The sequence below is a fragment of the Taurulus bubalis genome (genome assembly GCF_910589615.1).
Source record: "Taurulus bubalis genome assembly, chromosome: 5".
Taxonomy (NCBI): domain Eukaryota; kingdom Metazoa; phylum Chordata; class Actinopteri; order Perciformes; family Cottidae; genus Taurulus; species Taurulus bubalis.
This window is the reverse complement of record NC_136593.1, coordinates 12,535,093-12,550,718: the sequence shown is the minus strand read 5'-3', so window position 1 is coordinate 12,550,718 and position 15,626 is coordinate 12,535,093. Positions and strand designations below refer to the sequence as shown.

Genomic DNA, 15,626 nt, shown 5'->3' with positions numbered 1-15,626 from the left:
AAGAGCAAAGAAAGAGGCAGAAAGACAGGTTAGGGAATATGCAGGAATAAAGAGGAAGATGATCATGCTAACATCATTTAAAACTGTCTGGTACTGTGGTACATATGTCAAAGCAGCTAAATGGAAGTTAACACAATACAAAATATGACATAGATTATATTTAACATTTATAAGCAGTATACAAACATGTAATGAATAGTTTACAACAGACAGTAATTAGTCCTAAACTGTGCTTAAAACTCATCCTGTGTGCATCCATGCGTATACAGGTAAGCAATGACAATATAGTCAAATATATTGTCATAATATTAAGAATATATCTTCACAGGACAAGATTTAATGATACCGTATTAAGTGTTTGTTTACTGGTTATACATTCTAAGTAGTATAAAAGAGAGTTAAAGTAAAGTGTTGATGGAAGTAAAGTAACAAATTACAATGTAGGAATCTTCCTGTATCGTATTTGTACATTATAAAAACATTTTGTTCAATTATCTCTTCGATGCCTGATTTAAACTTACTATGGTACAGTTTGCAAACTTCAAATATCTCAAACTGTGTATTGTCAGATATGATTACAGCTTTCAGAATGATTTTAAGACGTTAGAACTAGAATTAAAAACATTTTGTTCAATTATCTCTTCGATGCCTGATTTAAACTTACTATGGTACAGTTTGCAAACTTCAAATATCTCAAACTGTGTATTGTCAGATATGATTACAGCTTTCAGAATGATTTTAAGACGTTAGAACTAGAATTAGAGCTAAAGCCTCAGATTTTAAAGATTGGATAGATGCAATGGAAGACATCTAAGACGACCCACTTCATACATCTCACCTCAGTAGATTAAAAGGTACCGGTAGTTTAAAAGATAGGATATCTTCACAAGATCTTTTTTCATTAATTCATTAATGAATACATTCTTTAAATGCATTTATGGCAAAGAATCACCTGTGTTTAGGATTGTTCTCCTCACTTCATTTCTTCCACTTTTGCCTGTGCTACTTTTTTTTTGTTCTAATCTTTCTTTTCTATTTTTTTGAAACCCCATGTCTTTAAATAATGTCTGCTCTTCAGCTGGTTATCACGTTTTTAAAAATAATTAAATAGTCAAATACAACAATAAATGTATCTTATGTTTACAAAACTGTGCGGGTACATATATGGCTGTGTTTTTTATTTAATAGATCAGTGAAGGGAAGGATTCTCACGCCGTACATTTTGTTGCAATAAACTCATCAACGCTTTTAATCTTTGCTTTTCATCATACAGTTACACATTTCCTGGTTGGTTTATTCCTTATATTAACATCATTTTAGGATTTAATTTGGAGTATACAACATTAATCTAGCGGTAAATTTGATTTAAGCATTATATGCTCAGAGCCAGACACTAGTTTTTAGCATTCAGCTTTGATACAAACTTCCCCCGCCTGCCTGCACAGCAGCTGACATTAATATGCAGGCCAGTGGCATGTCAATCTGACAAGATTCTAATAAAGATAAATAATATTGCCACAATTACATATTTTTATTGTGCTTCTGCCACCAATCATGGGAGTGAGTCTGCCACAGACAGCGATTAAACAGGCCTTTTTATTTCTCATTCTGCTGGCAAGAGAAGGTGGGGAGGGGGGCAGCTGGCACTTGGCTCTGTGCCTCCAAGCCCACCAGAGGAATATAAAGTGTCTGTGGCTGATCTCCTCTGGGCTGCGCTGAGCGCTCATCAATCATCCCATCAGAGCCCATTAGGGTGGCAGCCTCTTAAAATACACAGCAGCATACGGAGCTGAGGCAGCACCTGTGTCGAGAGCACGTGGACGCCTGCTGCTGTCAGACCTCACCACGGTGCTGGCTGCTGCTGCAGACGCCATTGTCATCCCGTTGCAGCAGCAGTTATTATCAGATCTACATTCGACAATGACAGAAATCTGGAAATGTCTTATACAAAACTGGACCGCTCACTGTCGGTTCTGTTTTATCATCGCTAATTCAGTTTCCTTAACTGGATCTGACAGGATGTATAATAACATGCTGAAGCTTTAGTCCAAAAAAGTTATCCACCCCTGTGTTGCCCTTCCCGAAAAAAGTATTGTTGGCTCTTACATTGAGAAGCTGTTCAAAGGCAAATGTGAAGCCAGATTTATAATCTGTGGTCCCTTTGGCTTGCATGTCCATGACGGCCTTTTTGAAGATCTTCTTGTTCCGATCATTGGCTTGGACCAAGGTCTTGAAGCACGGAAAGACGGCATCGGCCTTCTCATTGAACTAGAAGGGGAAATAAAAACACTCACATGAGCATACCCTATAATATGGATACTCGCTTTTTCAGATAAAAAAGAAAAGAAAAATTGTGTCCAACTGTTGAAAGACTGCGTATCTGTGTGTGTTTCTGTTTGTTCATGGCAGCAGGATGCAGACGTGGGTGTGCGCAGATGTGAGCTGCCCTTCTACTCTCTGGCTGGCAGTAAACACGGGTAATCACAACTTTCCACACAAAGAACAGGTGCACCTGAAACGCCAGTGCAAACCACTGAACAGAAACCCAGCCAAGGTAATATCATCTGTCTCATCTCATCCACCAAATTAGCCTAAAACGGTGTGTGTGCAGGTTTGTGTGCAGTGTATGTGTGTGTTCGCAGCACATATTTTTCTGTCTGTGTGCAGTGTCTGCGCGTGATTACAATATTAGCAGCAATCTCTGGAATAGAAGGTTTTAAACGCTGGTTGTTCTTGAAGGTCAACTTCAAAATCAATTGATGTTTTCAGGGCAGATTGGTGTCAAAGTGAGAAAAGCTGACATTTCTCATTGGTTGGTGTCATATTAAAATTGTCAGACATCGAAATCAAACACAAAAAGTATTCAGAGCCATATATTCCATATTAATCCCTGTGTCACTTCTTAACATCCCATTTATTGTGTCTTAAAAGGAAAGACAGTAGCTGTGAAAAAACAAGCTGGGTTACTACTATGCATATGAATAAAAAACTCCTTCGAAATAAAGTCGGTACCGTCAGAACTAATTATATCAGCATTTCCGAAGAGTTTCATAAAGAAAAGTGCTGAAGCATGGTGATACAAAAGATGTTTGATTATTTTTTTCCAGTTGATTTTTGGTTATTTATGTCTTTTGTGTTTGCAAATAATTCACAGCAAGCTTTTGTAAGCCCTCACTTTCTTTGTTATGTGAAATCAGATGCATTCCCACCCAGATTACCATGCTCATTTCTTGCTCTTAGAGCTAGGATTTCGAGGCATATAGTGGCTAAAAGCAATGGATTATGAAGGATTACCGAAGGAAGTCTCCAAACAGAGCCACCGCACAGAGCATGTGGATGTGTTTGTGTGTGTCTTATCTGCCCTGCAATATAGCATAACGTCAATGTTTCCCTGAACATTAGTCTCCTAATAGAACATTTGGTAATCAGCAGATGCTAATGTCCACTTACCATGGCCACATTCACATAGTCGTCATCTGACAGAGTCTCCAGCATCTTCTCTACAGAGGTTTTCATCAGCTTCAGAGTGAGTCCACTAACACTTCCACTCCTGCGGAAAAAAGACACAATGAAGCACTTACAGATCAGTTATGAGAAGACAGGTCCTAATCCTGCGCACGTCCATTTGCCTAACGTGTGAAGGACTGGTTTAACCGTTTCATCTACTCACTAAATCTTTCATGTTCAGGCATGCATTCAAAATCACAGCTGCGTGTTTCAGAAGGTGATACAATGGCAAATGGACTTCAACTAAGGTAGGAAAATGAGCAGTGTTTGCCTTCCTCTAACTTTAGGCTTTCCTCAGACCAACAGGTGGCACTAGCGCCCTTTGAAGGAGCCATCCACTCCCACCCGGGGGGGAAATGTAGAAAGAGGTGGCAGTTAGAGAGACTGGGGAGTAAAAAAAACTCACACATCCACAATGATGACCATGTCCTTTGGAGACGATGCGCCCTGGATATACCTGTACAGAAAACACAAAGAATGGACTTTAATTTGTTCCTATAATCTTTGATAATTGCAATAAAAAAAGGAGCGAAAGTCACAATGAGCTGAGCCATGATAATATGGAGCGACATAGCTGAGCCCACTTAAGCCACAGAATACTGAAAAGGATTATGTGCGTAGAAGAGTTAATAAGTTGTGTTATATACTTCAGTGTTGGCGCCAGCTTCTGTCAGCTGACTTCAACAGAGATACTCCTCTTTACTGAATAACAATGCCCACTCTAAATAATTACTGCATAAGCCAAAGTAATTGCTAGTTTACGGTCTAAGTATATAATAACACATTTACTAAAAGTGGCCTGCCTGAGCTGTTCAACCTACTAAGCACGCAAGGCACCACTGTACAGCCTGGAGCCCTGGATGGTGCCGCACTTAACATCTTGTGTCTAAACAGAGGATTCTTACATTTGTTCATCAGTGCCAAAACACTAATTACTTTTTTTGTAAGGGCTAAGATGTATTTGTTTTCCTAAGATGTGTTTATACAGGTTTTTGAAATTTAAATATTACCATTTGGAAAAATATTTATCTTAAATCTTGCGTAAATTATCTAGTATCTTTGAAAAAATTGTCATTATTTATCAGTTACACATTACAATTATTGGCTTAACCCTTTAAAAGTTGAGTTTTCTTAAAAGATCTGCCAATAAGTTGACACTATTTTCAATAGCAAATGTCTTCCCAAATAAAATGACACTTTACTTTACACTGCCTTACTTGTTTGGGACACGGATAATAATTTTAAGGAACTTTAAGAGCAGCTCCTAAAATACTGCTGTTCTTTGTGTCTGTGAACCTCAGCACGGCGTTGGCCCACAAGGCAGAGGCGGCACTACACTTGCAAGGCCAGAGAACTTGTGACCTGGAAAGAGGCACACACATAACATCTGTCCACAGTTGATAGAGAATGACATACAGAGGAAAGTCCAAAATTCCCTCAATCTGTTCCAGGGGCAATTAAATTCACATTTACTCCTGATACAAAGAGAGCTGAGATTGATGGACATTGTAGGCGTTTCTAAGCCATATTGGGAAAGGGGGTTTCAAATGTGAGTATTCTGAGGAGTGAGCAGGCAAGCAGTTAGCAGCCTTCTTAGGCAAAGGCAGAGTAATCATCAGGGGTCTCTTTCTGCTGATTATCAGCCGTTCCGCTGAGTGTGGAGAGAAGCCAGCTGCCTGTGGGCCAGAGAGGCTCTTTTTTTATGCTCGGCCAAGCTGATATGGAGGTAGAGCAACAGAGCCCCGGTAGGCTTCGCCACTGCTCCCACATGCCTCACTCACTGGCAGGAGCCACTTCAACCTGCAGCATGACCTATGACCCGCATTGAAGTCACGTCCCTCAGCAAGCTGCCTGGACTGCTCAAATCCGTTTTTCAGACACAACTTGGGCCCTTCTCTACTGAAAAGCTGCCTGAAACCCCCAGATGGAGCAGAGACTCGGCACCAGCACTGCCTCGCAAGAGGTCGATTAACTGAGCATGCCCAGAGTGAACATGGGTATAATGCATGTGTGTGTGTGTGAGAGGGGGAGAGAGAGAGAGAGAGAGAGAGAGAGAGAGAGAGAGAGAGAGAGAGATTGAAGAGAGAGAGAGAGAGAAGAGAAGAGAGGGAGAATCCAATTATTTTCAATAATAAAGAATGCCACATCAAAGGTAGAACTTCCGCAGCTCTCCAACTGTGTGGCGTATGAAATCAGGTCTGGAACCATGAGGCATATTGGCATGCATGACTTTTATCAATTTAATTACTGAAATCTTAATTTGAGGGAGTGAGAGGGAGAGGGGGAGAGAGCTAAGACTCCACACAGTGGCTGCTTCTTTCTTTCGAGCGGATGGGGGTTTGTGAAAGCGATCATCGATGCAGGACGGAAACTCTGTCAAAATGTGGCCCACGTCTCTACTCCCTCAGGCTCATGGACGGAGACGCCCCTTCTGGAGATTGAAGGAGGGTCATTTGGTGACGGCTGATGCCCAACTGCAGGATTTCATTAACTTCTCTGGTCAGTGTATTTCTCATGGAGACGAGGGGTCCTTTATTGGGACTTCCAAGTTATTTTGAAGGGGCTAAATGTTAATTATAAGGCAATGCAGACTTCTATTACCAGTAGTCATTATAGTTCATCTTCCACAGCTCCAATGTAAAATCTCACAATGGAGAAGTGTGCAAGCTTTAGCCCTAAAATCTGTTGAGAAAATATCACTTTCAAGAAGATCATTTCTTTCCAACTGTGAAAGAGGCAGCATTGATCAGCAGTAATGGGGTTTAGGAGGAATGTGTGAGCAGTGATGGAGTAGACAGAAGTAACACATGAGCCATGATAGCGTTACTCAACACTGAAGCTATAGTGCTGCCATGGCTGATTTTCCCCACAGATTGTCTTGGTGTATCAGCACTCGCTCTCTTTCTCCCCTTTTCCATTGCCAAAAGCACAATTGAATTTTCTCCTTGCCTCTGAGCAGAGAACATCAGGATCACAGAGAGTGGGATGGAGTCAAGGGTTTCCGGTCTCCAGGCTGATATGCGGTTCCACGGTTCTGACATGATAAAAATCACGAATTGAGGCCGATATCAGTGTATAATCCTCTGCATTTTGACTCATGGATCCAGATGTGTTTTTTCTGCATGGATTCCAGTCAGTAATTACCTCTCAGCTTCTGCCCACTGATGCCATTCTTTCCCTGTCATTACCCAGTCTCCTGCGTGCCAAGGCCAGGTGACAAGCAGATGGGCCTGGCTGGTGCTGAACTGAGCCCTGTCGCCCATTCTGTTCCACCACGACGCCACCATCAGCCATCACAACATATCAGCCTTCGGCCTCTCTGTCCGTTCACTCAAAGTTATTTGTACAAAACCAGTGGTGCTGAATCATAACTAGCGAAGGCACTTTACTTCAGACATTACTATTATATATACACATGACAATGACTTTGTTGGGCCTGCGAATACAACTGCCTCGTGGTTAACAAGCCAGTTTCAGACAAGGTCCAGCGACAGGCACAATACAAATAAAATCACAATACATACAGTTAAACATGAAAGCCTCTAAGAACACAAAGTGACCATGCTTCTGAATATTAAAGAGACTATGACATGTTGCAATGTGGGAAGAATATATTCATATCATTTTAACTGGCACTATACATTTAGATTAACCATCACATAGTGATCTTATGTCTTCTTCAGCTGATCAGGTCATTTCCGTTACAACCCTCAAAAAGCACTGTGACATGAATTATTAAAGTAAATTATCAAGCAGACAAATGACAAACATTTGCTTTTCAAATGTGAAGATTTGATTTTTTCCTGTTTTGTACAGTTGTAATTTAATCTTGTGTTGGTTTTGGATTGTTGGCCTGACAAAACAATCAATACGTAGAGATCAATTTGAGCTCAGAGAGCCTGTGATGAGAATTGTTATACACTGACTGATAAATCAAGAAGACAATTCACAAATATTTGAAAAGGGAAATAATCCCAAGTAGAGGTTTGCAATATATGACACACTGTATCAGAAGGAATTTCAGATGATAGGAGTACACTATATATATATTTGCCTATGGTTAAGCAGTGACTTCTATGCCCATACAAAAACTGGAAAGCCATAATGTACATCACAAATGTCACGACATAAACCTGTTCATACCATTACACTATCTACAATCAAGATAACTTGTGTCTGCAGAAGACATGCTCTTTACACTGAGGTGGAAGGTGGTCTCACTCTAAATAAGAGGAGATTCAACCAGCAACATTCACAGCCACCCTTACAACACGCCGCCAACCGCCATCAATCTAAAAAAAATGCACAAGACAAGCAATGAACACAATGACATATTCTGCATTGTGTTGATTATATTTTTGCTCCTTTTGCAGCAGTCTGGTAAAGGAGTCTCATTGGAATTCATGAAATAGTTTTATCATGGCGCAGCGCTGTAAAATCAATACATTAACTGTGCCGGGAGGCTAACTCTCTCAGGAGATTGTGTTTATGCACCCTGACCCATTCCACAAAGTGTTGCGCATTACATTTAAATTGGAGGAATTATTTACTACATACATTTCAGACACATGCAATAGATACATGGAGCGTGAGACATGGAGTGGCTCGGCTCATTTTAATGTGCGACAGTGAGTGTGCAGGAAAAGCTTGCTGTATATTTGGATGTGTGTGTGTGTGTCCTTGTTTCAATAAAAAAAAAAAAAATTTTGGGATCCATGTTCATTGTACAGAGCATACAAATAATGAGTGAGACGATGTATATACAGAACCAGCTGTATTGTGTCTGTTCTCCACAGTATGAGCTCTGATATGTATCCATCATGTACAGTAGATGTAAGCAGAGTACCCACAGAATAATGGTAGGACAGTATACCATTGTGTACAAGTGTGTGTATGTGTGCATGTAGGTGTGTTTATGTGCATGCTCCCATGTGTGCATGGATTTTTGTTGTGCTGATGGGCTTATTATTTTATGCTGCTCTCTTAGTGCTCCTGTGGATGTGGCAGGCGAATAAAGATTGAATTAAGATAAAAAAAAAAAATATATATATATATATAGGAGGACAGCGCCCAGAGAGCCTGCAGCAGAAAGAGATGTTGTCTGCCGTTTATTTATTCTACTTTCTGTCGATTATTGGAAGTGTTGGTACCAAGATTCACATTTCCATATTTTCGGTTATGCCTAAAAAGAACCCAGAAAATGTAATGCTCAATTTTTTAACCATTTTCCTTTCTGGGAAAAAAAAGTGCAGAATATTAAATTAGTCATGCATATTGGAATACATCAGCATCAATTGTTAGTCGACAAGTACTTGTCTGTTACGGTTGCTCTTTGAGATGGAATTAAAAGTCCCCAGCTGTGTCTCTCACATTTTGGCTCAAACTGAAATGTCAAATATTTTATTGGGACAGCTAAAGCCTTCTGTCTCCCTTCAGTCGGACCAAAAACACACTATTCTTTCTTTGGACTCTGTTCCTCCCTGAAGTAGGGTGAAGAGACTGAAAGAAGGAGATACAGGGAATGGTATTTTTGGGATTCAAGGATTGAACAGCAGTCATAATATTTACAAAGAGGTTAGATTGACTTTTTGAAGAAATCAATATGTGATATAGCCTACATGCAGTTGTGAACCTGGGAGGTAATGGGATCTTTGCAACGCTTGGCTAACAGGACTGCATGCCTGTCTCTGGTTATTTCTCTCCTCGCCCCTTTGCTTTTCCCTCTGCCTCACTTCACCCTCCGCTTTGCTTCCCTTGATAACGCGAACAGACATTATAATGGACAAATGTTAATAATTAATGTCAGAGCAATTGGAGACAATTAAGTGTGTTGACTGGACCATTAATTTTCCTGAGGCTGTTGGTGGGGGAGCAGACGGAGAGAGAGCCCATCTGTGGAGGCAGGCGGCCCTCTGATCTTTTTCCTCAGAGGTGCACCTGGACAGCTTTGGCCAGGTTAGCCACGCCGCCATCCATCCGTCCCCGGAAAGCTAGAGGTCTATTACGCTACAAACTAGCCGTGAATTCTGGCCCCTACTTTGACTTTCCATAGTAAATCACATATTTGACAGGGGGACTCTTCCCGCAGATAGTCAGTGTAAACGTTACTGAAGCGTGTTCACGCAATTGCATCTGTGTATTACAGTTGCTATCATGGTATTTGTGAATTCCAGTATCAATCTGGCAGACCAGCCCATATGATCTGATGCATTTGTGAGTTGGTGAGGAGAGGAGTGCTATTGGATATGTGGGAGGACGTGTTTGATCTGTGCCTGTACATTATTTACTGCACATGAATTTAAAGCAGTTTTTGCCTGTATGTTTTGAGTTGTGTACTTATTTGGTCAAACTTGTAAGAACCATAAAATTACATTAAAATCATACTTATTTTTATGTAGTGCTCCATACATTAGCATTTTCCAGGAATTTATGGTTGGTTTCAATGTGGGTACTTGAAACTGCAGTCACTAAAAGTGTGTGTATTATCAAATAATTCATGAATCAGTATAATACTTTGGACGGAGAAACATACATAGTGCTGAGATCTCCTGCTCTGCAAACAAAATTGGACGAGCAAAACACTGCATGTTTCAGAGCTCCTGATGGCGTTGACATGACATGAACGAAAAGTAACATTTAGTGGAAGTCAGCGCCAGCTTCCACCCTTCAACTTACTTGACAGCTTGATGGACGGCACCTCTCAAATGTTAAATATTGTAAACGGACAGACTAAATAAAACACCATTGCCCAATTCAACATCCTCAGCGGTGTTAGCTTATGGACATTTTAAGTCTGGTTTACTTCTGTTACTGTTTCACTAAGGTGTAGCATTTACCATGTTGCTGTGGCCTTGTGCCTTGTATCAACGTGTATGAGCTATTCATTTTGATTTGCTTCAGTCACGCACAAAAAAAAAGTTGACAGTGCGTCTCAAAGTAATGTTGACTTTCAGATGTCACTCATTGATTGGCATGGGAAACACCCATCCAGAGACTTGAAGCTTTGTCCAAATCTGTTTAACTGTAACATTTAATAAAAAAAAATCATACAAAATTATATATATATATATATATATATATATAGAGTGTATATATATATATATATATATATATATATATATATATATATATATATATATATATATATATATACACTCTATATACAAAAAATAGCTGGAGTTTGTATTTCCTTCCACAAAAAAAGCGAGGAGACTTCAAAAGTCAGTTTGACTTTAACATCAAGTTCCTGAATTGTGTTCATCAAAGCCTCCGTAAGACTTGTGTAAATGCTTGTGTTGTTGTTTGTGTTGTTGTTTTTGTTACCGGCCTCGTGACGGACACTGCTCTCTATTGCTGTCACATAAGCACACATGACGGTCTTACCTAACCCCTGTGGACTGTTTGTGTAATGTGTGTGATTGGACGATCTCTCCACAGAGTGTCAGTCGGGGAGACAGCATGTTAGACTCTCATAACACAAGTCTGACCTGACACATCATGACACTCGCTGCCACAGCCCCGCCACTCAGCCCGGCCGGGCACGAGCTGCTTAGCAACGGGCCACAGCGATGTCGGAGGCTCCCAGATGAGGAAACGCTCGACAGGGGTGACAAACATGGAAGACCGGGGGGGAAACAAGGTGTTCCTGCAATAATACACCTCTTCCTCTGTCTTTTCCTCTGTCACATGCGCTACTGCCGCTCAGCAGTCTCCCTCATGGTTCTCTTTCCTTGTTCCTCCCCCGTCTCAGGGAGGAGTCCCCCAGTCAAAACATGTGTAAGAGAATTAAACTCGGGAGTACTTTAGTTGTAGCGCTGTCAGATCAGAGACAGGATCCTTGTGTAAACTTATCCTGCTACACAGATGCCTTGTATCTCACCAATGTTGTGTATGTTTACACAAGCATTAGGGAGACTTCTGGTGATAGCTTAATTAAATTGTCAGAGATCTGATGAATGCAGATACATTGAGATACATTATTTCTGTTGAAAGGCAAACAAATAGTGTCGTCCCAATAGTAGCTTGCTATCACTTCAAAAAGTATAGATCGATTAAATTCGTCAGTCAATTTACAGTAAATGGTTAGAATATTATTGACTCCACTAATACTTATTCTCTCTCTTTTATCCAACACAAACACACATTTGTAAAAGAAGGAGGTTGTAAACTGTGCTTTATATTCTTCTTTTCATTGTTTGATTGTTCTTTATCTCCACAAGGAGGATCATGCAATCGGTTATGTGTGCATTCACCTCTGTGTCTATCCATGACTGATCTCGCATTCTGCTGCAGTAAATTGCATAAAACTTTGGTGGGAAAATATGGCTCAAACTATCTTAAAACACCGTGTGTTGCCTGTTTTGTAGTGCCATTGACTGCCTGCTGACTCACCACTCGTTCATGGCCCCAGCCGGTGACGCTAGTGATAACACAGCTGATTTGACTGGATGGTATGTTTGGCGAGCGGCTAACGGAGCTACGTACCAGAACACACACTGCTGAGTAACATTACATACCACTCAGCCACTGCTACGCGGGCAGACAGCTTGGGGAATTTTGTTTTGGAAAGATTGTATGAAATGTCTTACACAAGACTTTGAGGCAGCTGATTGACCGATTGATTAGGGTTGGAGCACCGTACTATCGCTGTTTTTATGGATAAGTAAACTGAGCCTTGACTGAGCCTTTAAACCCCACATCAAATGAGCAATTGAAGTTACATTCAATTTACTTATAAAAATGAACAGATTACATTTCCAGGCTACATTTTGGATCTATAATTTCATGCAAACTTCATAAGAATGTAAACTTCTTTTGTTTGTCTTTTGTTTGTTAAGTCTGAGCTAGTTGACTTCATCTGACTGCCGGGGCTGACCTCAAACAGCCACTCAGGTTGAGCTGGATCCAGACAGAGATGGAAAACGGGGTCAGGTCTAATCAACATTGCTGTCATGATTATGTCCAGTTCACTCCGACCTGTAACGAGGCAACAGGCAGGACTGCCACAAAGTCAATGTGACAGTGGCAGGTAGCTTGAAAGTGGAATGGTGGACAGGAAGCTTGGGTTGGCAGGTGAGGGGGCTGTTTGGCCAAACGCAGCCTAGTTCTGTCCAGCCCGTCACACTCGCCTGCTCCGGCAGTCCGTACAGAGATTGGCTGCTACACAGTGAACCATAGGCAAAGGTGGGCACTAAAAACCAAAACATTAGCCTCTATCTGCCTTTGTCCTTGTTGCAAAAGACAATGGAACAACATGATCACTTACTGAGATAAATACGGGTCAGTAAAACGTTTTGATCTCATTCCGCTAAACAATATCCATTATTTAGCTCCGGGCTAGAAGGAGCACAGGATGTCTACAAGAGCCAAAGACAGAGCACTGTACAGGAATCCTATTATAAGGCTCCATTTAAGAGTAAAAGCCTTTTGTTGTGTATGTGGTTACGTTAAGTACAAAGACATCTAGTGCAAATATGCCTTGAGCAGCCCGTTTAGGAAAATGTATTACAAAATAATAAAAACCTGTTTTCTATAAAGGAATCATCAGAAGCAATTGCTGCATTGATGCTTACATATTGTTACTGTTGTGGAGAGTATTTCAGTTTAGTGCAGAGAAGCAGAAGTACATGTAATAATTAAAAATAGTTGTATGTCAATAACTTCTTTTCACTCCAGCACTGAGCGAATAATTAAAATGATTATGAAAAAACCCAAATTAACTTCCATATAACAATAAAAAGCTCATTCAGTAGCTCGGTGCACGAACACCTTAATTATAACACGTACATTGACACTCAATGTGTGGGGACTCAAATCAGATCACAACAGTGTGTCAGAGTTTTAAGACAGCGTGACGGTGCTGCTGCTGACAGCACAGATGTTGCAATGACAAGTTTAATTTTTGCAATTTTCTGCACTTTCACACTGCTGTTCTTTGTAGCTGGACAATCGCCTTTACTCTCGACACTCAACTGGACTCAACGCATGCCCAAAACGCACACCTTCCAACACTCATCTGGATTGGGATAATGCAGCAAATTGAGATGCATATTGTTGGAAATATGGCAAATTCATAAACAAATTTAAGAGCTGCATTTTATACCTGTTGATGCTGCTGTACTGAAGTCAAAAGTACAGTACACCCATATCAGTGTCAATCTTTCTATCACTAACAATGCCCCAGCAGTCCAAATGTGCTGATTTTTAACATAAATACCTCTGAAAACTTCAATGTTCGAAATTAAGAGGACAATAGATTTTTTGGGCATTATTCCTAAAATTTCCAACAGACATCAATAGTGGAAGAAAATAAATAAAAACACACTGATCATGACACGTGTCTTGATGAAGATGGCACTCACCAAGGTCTTCTGCGGACGTCGTACAGGTCAATCTTGTTGGGAGCCTTCCATGGAGTGGCTGGAGAGAGTAAGAAAATAAGCTAGAAGCCATACAGTGCACTGTAGGATATTTCATATCAGATTAGATCAAAGTAATCATAATTTCATTCTGTCTATCGAGTTACCAGTATAGCCATCTGATAAGCGATTGCCAATGTTCTGCAGCCGAGGAGCCCTAGGGTCAATTTAGATTTTATCTTGGTGTGAGTTATAAGGCAGACAGTTGACTCCGTACCCTGCGGCCTACCTGGGTAATATCGAGTCACTCCTGTGGCACTGCCAAACACCTGCCAGCGGAGAGAGCTGTCCTCCTTACGGTTTTCAATGAAGACCCTCTCCAGTGCCTGGGTCCAGTTCAACTCGTTTAGTATGACGGGGGCTGTAGTGACACACACAGACAAACACACACACACAATAAGACAATAGTGAATTGGCAAATATAGTTAAGAAAGGAAACGATAACGTTTAAACAGTCTTTCATTCAGATTTTAATGTCCTCATGCATCCACTATGCTAGACTATAAACTCAGAATATGCTTCTGGTTATAAAAAAAACAATAAATGCCTGAACTTCAGGGTCTAAAAATAGTTTTTTTTAATCGGATTTAAAAACTCACAGCTTTATATTTATATAATATATATTTATATTTATTGATTTTTTTTAACCTGTTTTTCAATAATCATAATAAACACAAATACAGTCTCAGATGTTTTAATAAATGAATAAAGTGCAAAACACCATGCTTTCCGTGTTAGTAACGCAAAGGTCAATCTCCTTGCTGAACAACCTCGTCCGTGCCAGCAGCAGTAAGCCGAGTACATAAGAATGGATGTATGCAGGCAGCGGGACCGACGGTGGTCTAATCTGAGTGATCTCTGAAGACTGCAGGAGGAGGAATCTTAGATGACCTTGGAGGAGGTCATATATGACTTGCAGCATGTGGAGACAGAAGCCACTTCAGAATTCTTGATAGCAAATAAATACAAAGTATTTTTGTCTCCATGGCCTTGAATGTGTTTGAGTTTAGAGGAATTAAGAAGGTTACGTGATGAAAAAGAAAGAAAAATAAGCTTGTGCATGCCTCCCTTAACGCATCAACATGTGTGTTTTGAGTTAAAAACGTGAGGTAAGGTCACATATATATCTCACAGTATCTCAGTGGTACTCTGTGAAAGTGATTTATGGCTCTAGAGAGAAGTATTTATCATCTAGTCAACAATAGAATAACACAATGCAGGTTGTGGTGGAATAACTCTACGACTGCGTCAACGTGTGTCTTGTTTCCTCTCTACCTCAGATTCTTATGACTTCTATTGTTGTTACACTGTCTTTCTTTTTTCCCTCTAACACACCCACACAAAGACACACACACACACACACACACACACACACACACACACACACACACACACACACACACACACACACACACAAACCAAACATGCTTTCAGTCTGTGTTTAATAGCTCAGCTGAAGTCAGAAGATGGGAAGCGCAATCAGAGGTTTAATAGCCGCCTGATTAAAGAGGAAACAAGACGAGGCACTGAGCTGAGGAGAACTTCACTAGCTTCTCTGATTTAATTACTCAGCCAACCAAAACTAGACAAGCCTCTGAACCGAGTCCAGCTTTTCTCATTGAATTTTACACAAATAAATGATCATTTCTTTTTTTCCCCCTATACTTTTCAATACTAAGTATTGACCTGACGAGCTGTCAG

General features: G+C 40.5%; 1 protein-coding gene across 1 annotated transcript in view; it reads right to left on the bottom strand.

Moving 5' to 3' along the window:
• The window catches only part of cacna2d2a (calcium channel, voltage-dependent, alpha 2/delta subunit 2a), a gene marked incomplete at both ends in the record, with an annotated part of 137,303 nt that overhangs the window by 20,502 nt on the left and 101,175 nt on the right, over positions 1-15,626 (bottom strand). The window contains 5 exons of the mRNA XM_079218441.1: positions 2,107-2,268; positions 3,451-3,550; positions 3,914-3,964; positions 13,869-13,926; positions 14,155-14,286. Of these exons, the coding sequence (XP_079074567.1) occupies positions 2,107-2,268; positions 3,451-3,550; positions 3,914-3,964; positions 13,869-13,926; positions 14,155-14,286 (503 nt within the window). The remainder of the gene's footprint in view (positions 1-2,106; positions 2,269-3,450; positions 3,551-3,913; positions 3,965-13,868; positions 13,927-14,154; positions 14,287-15,626) is intronic.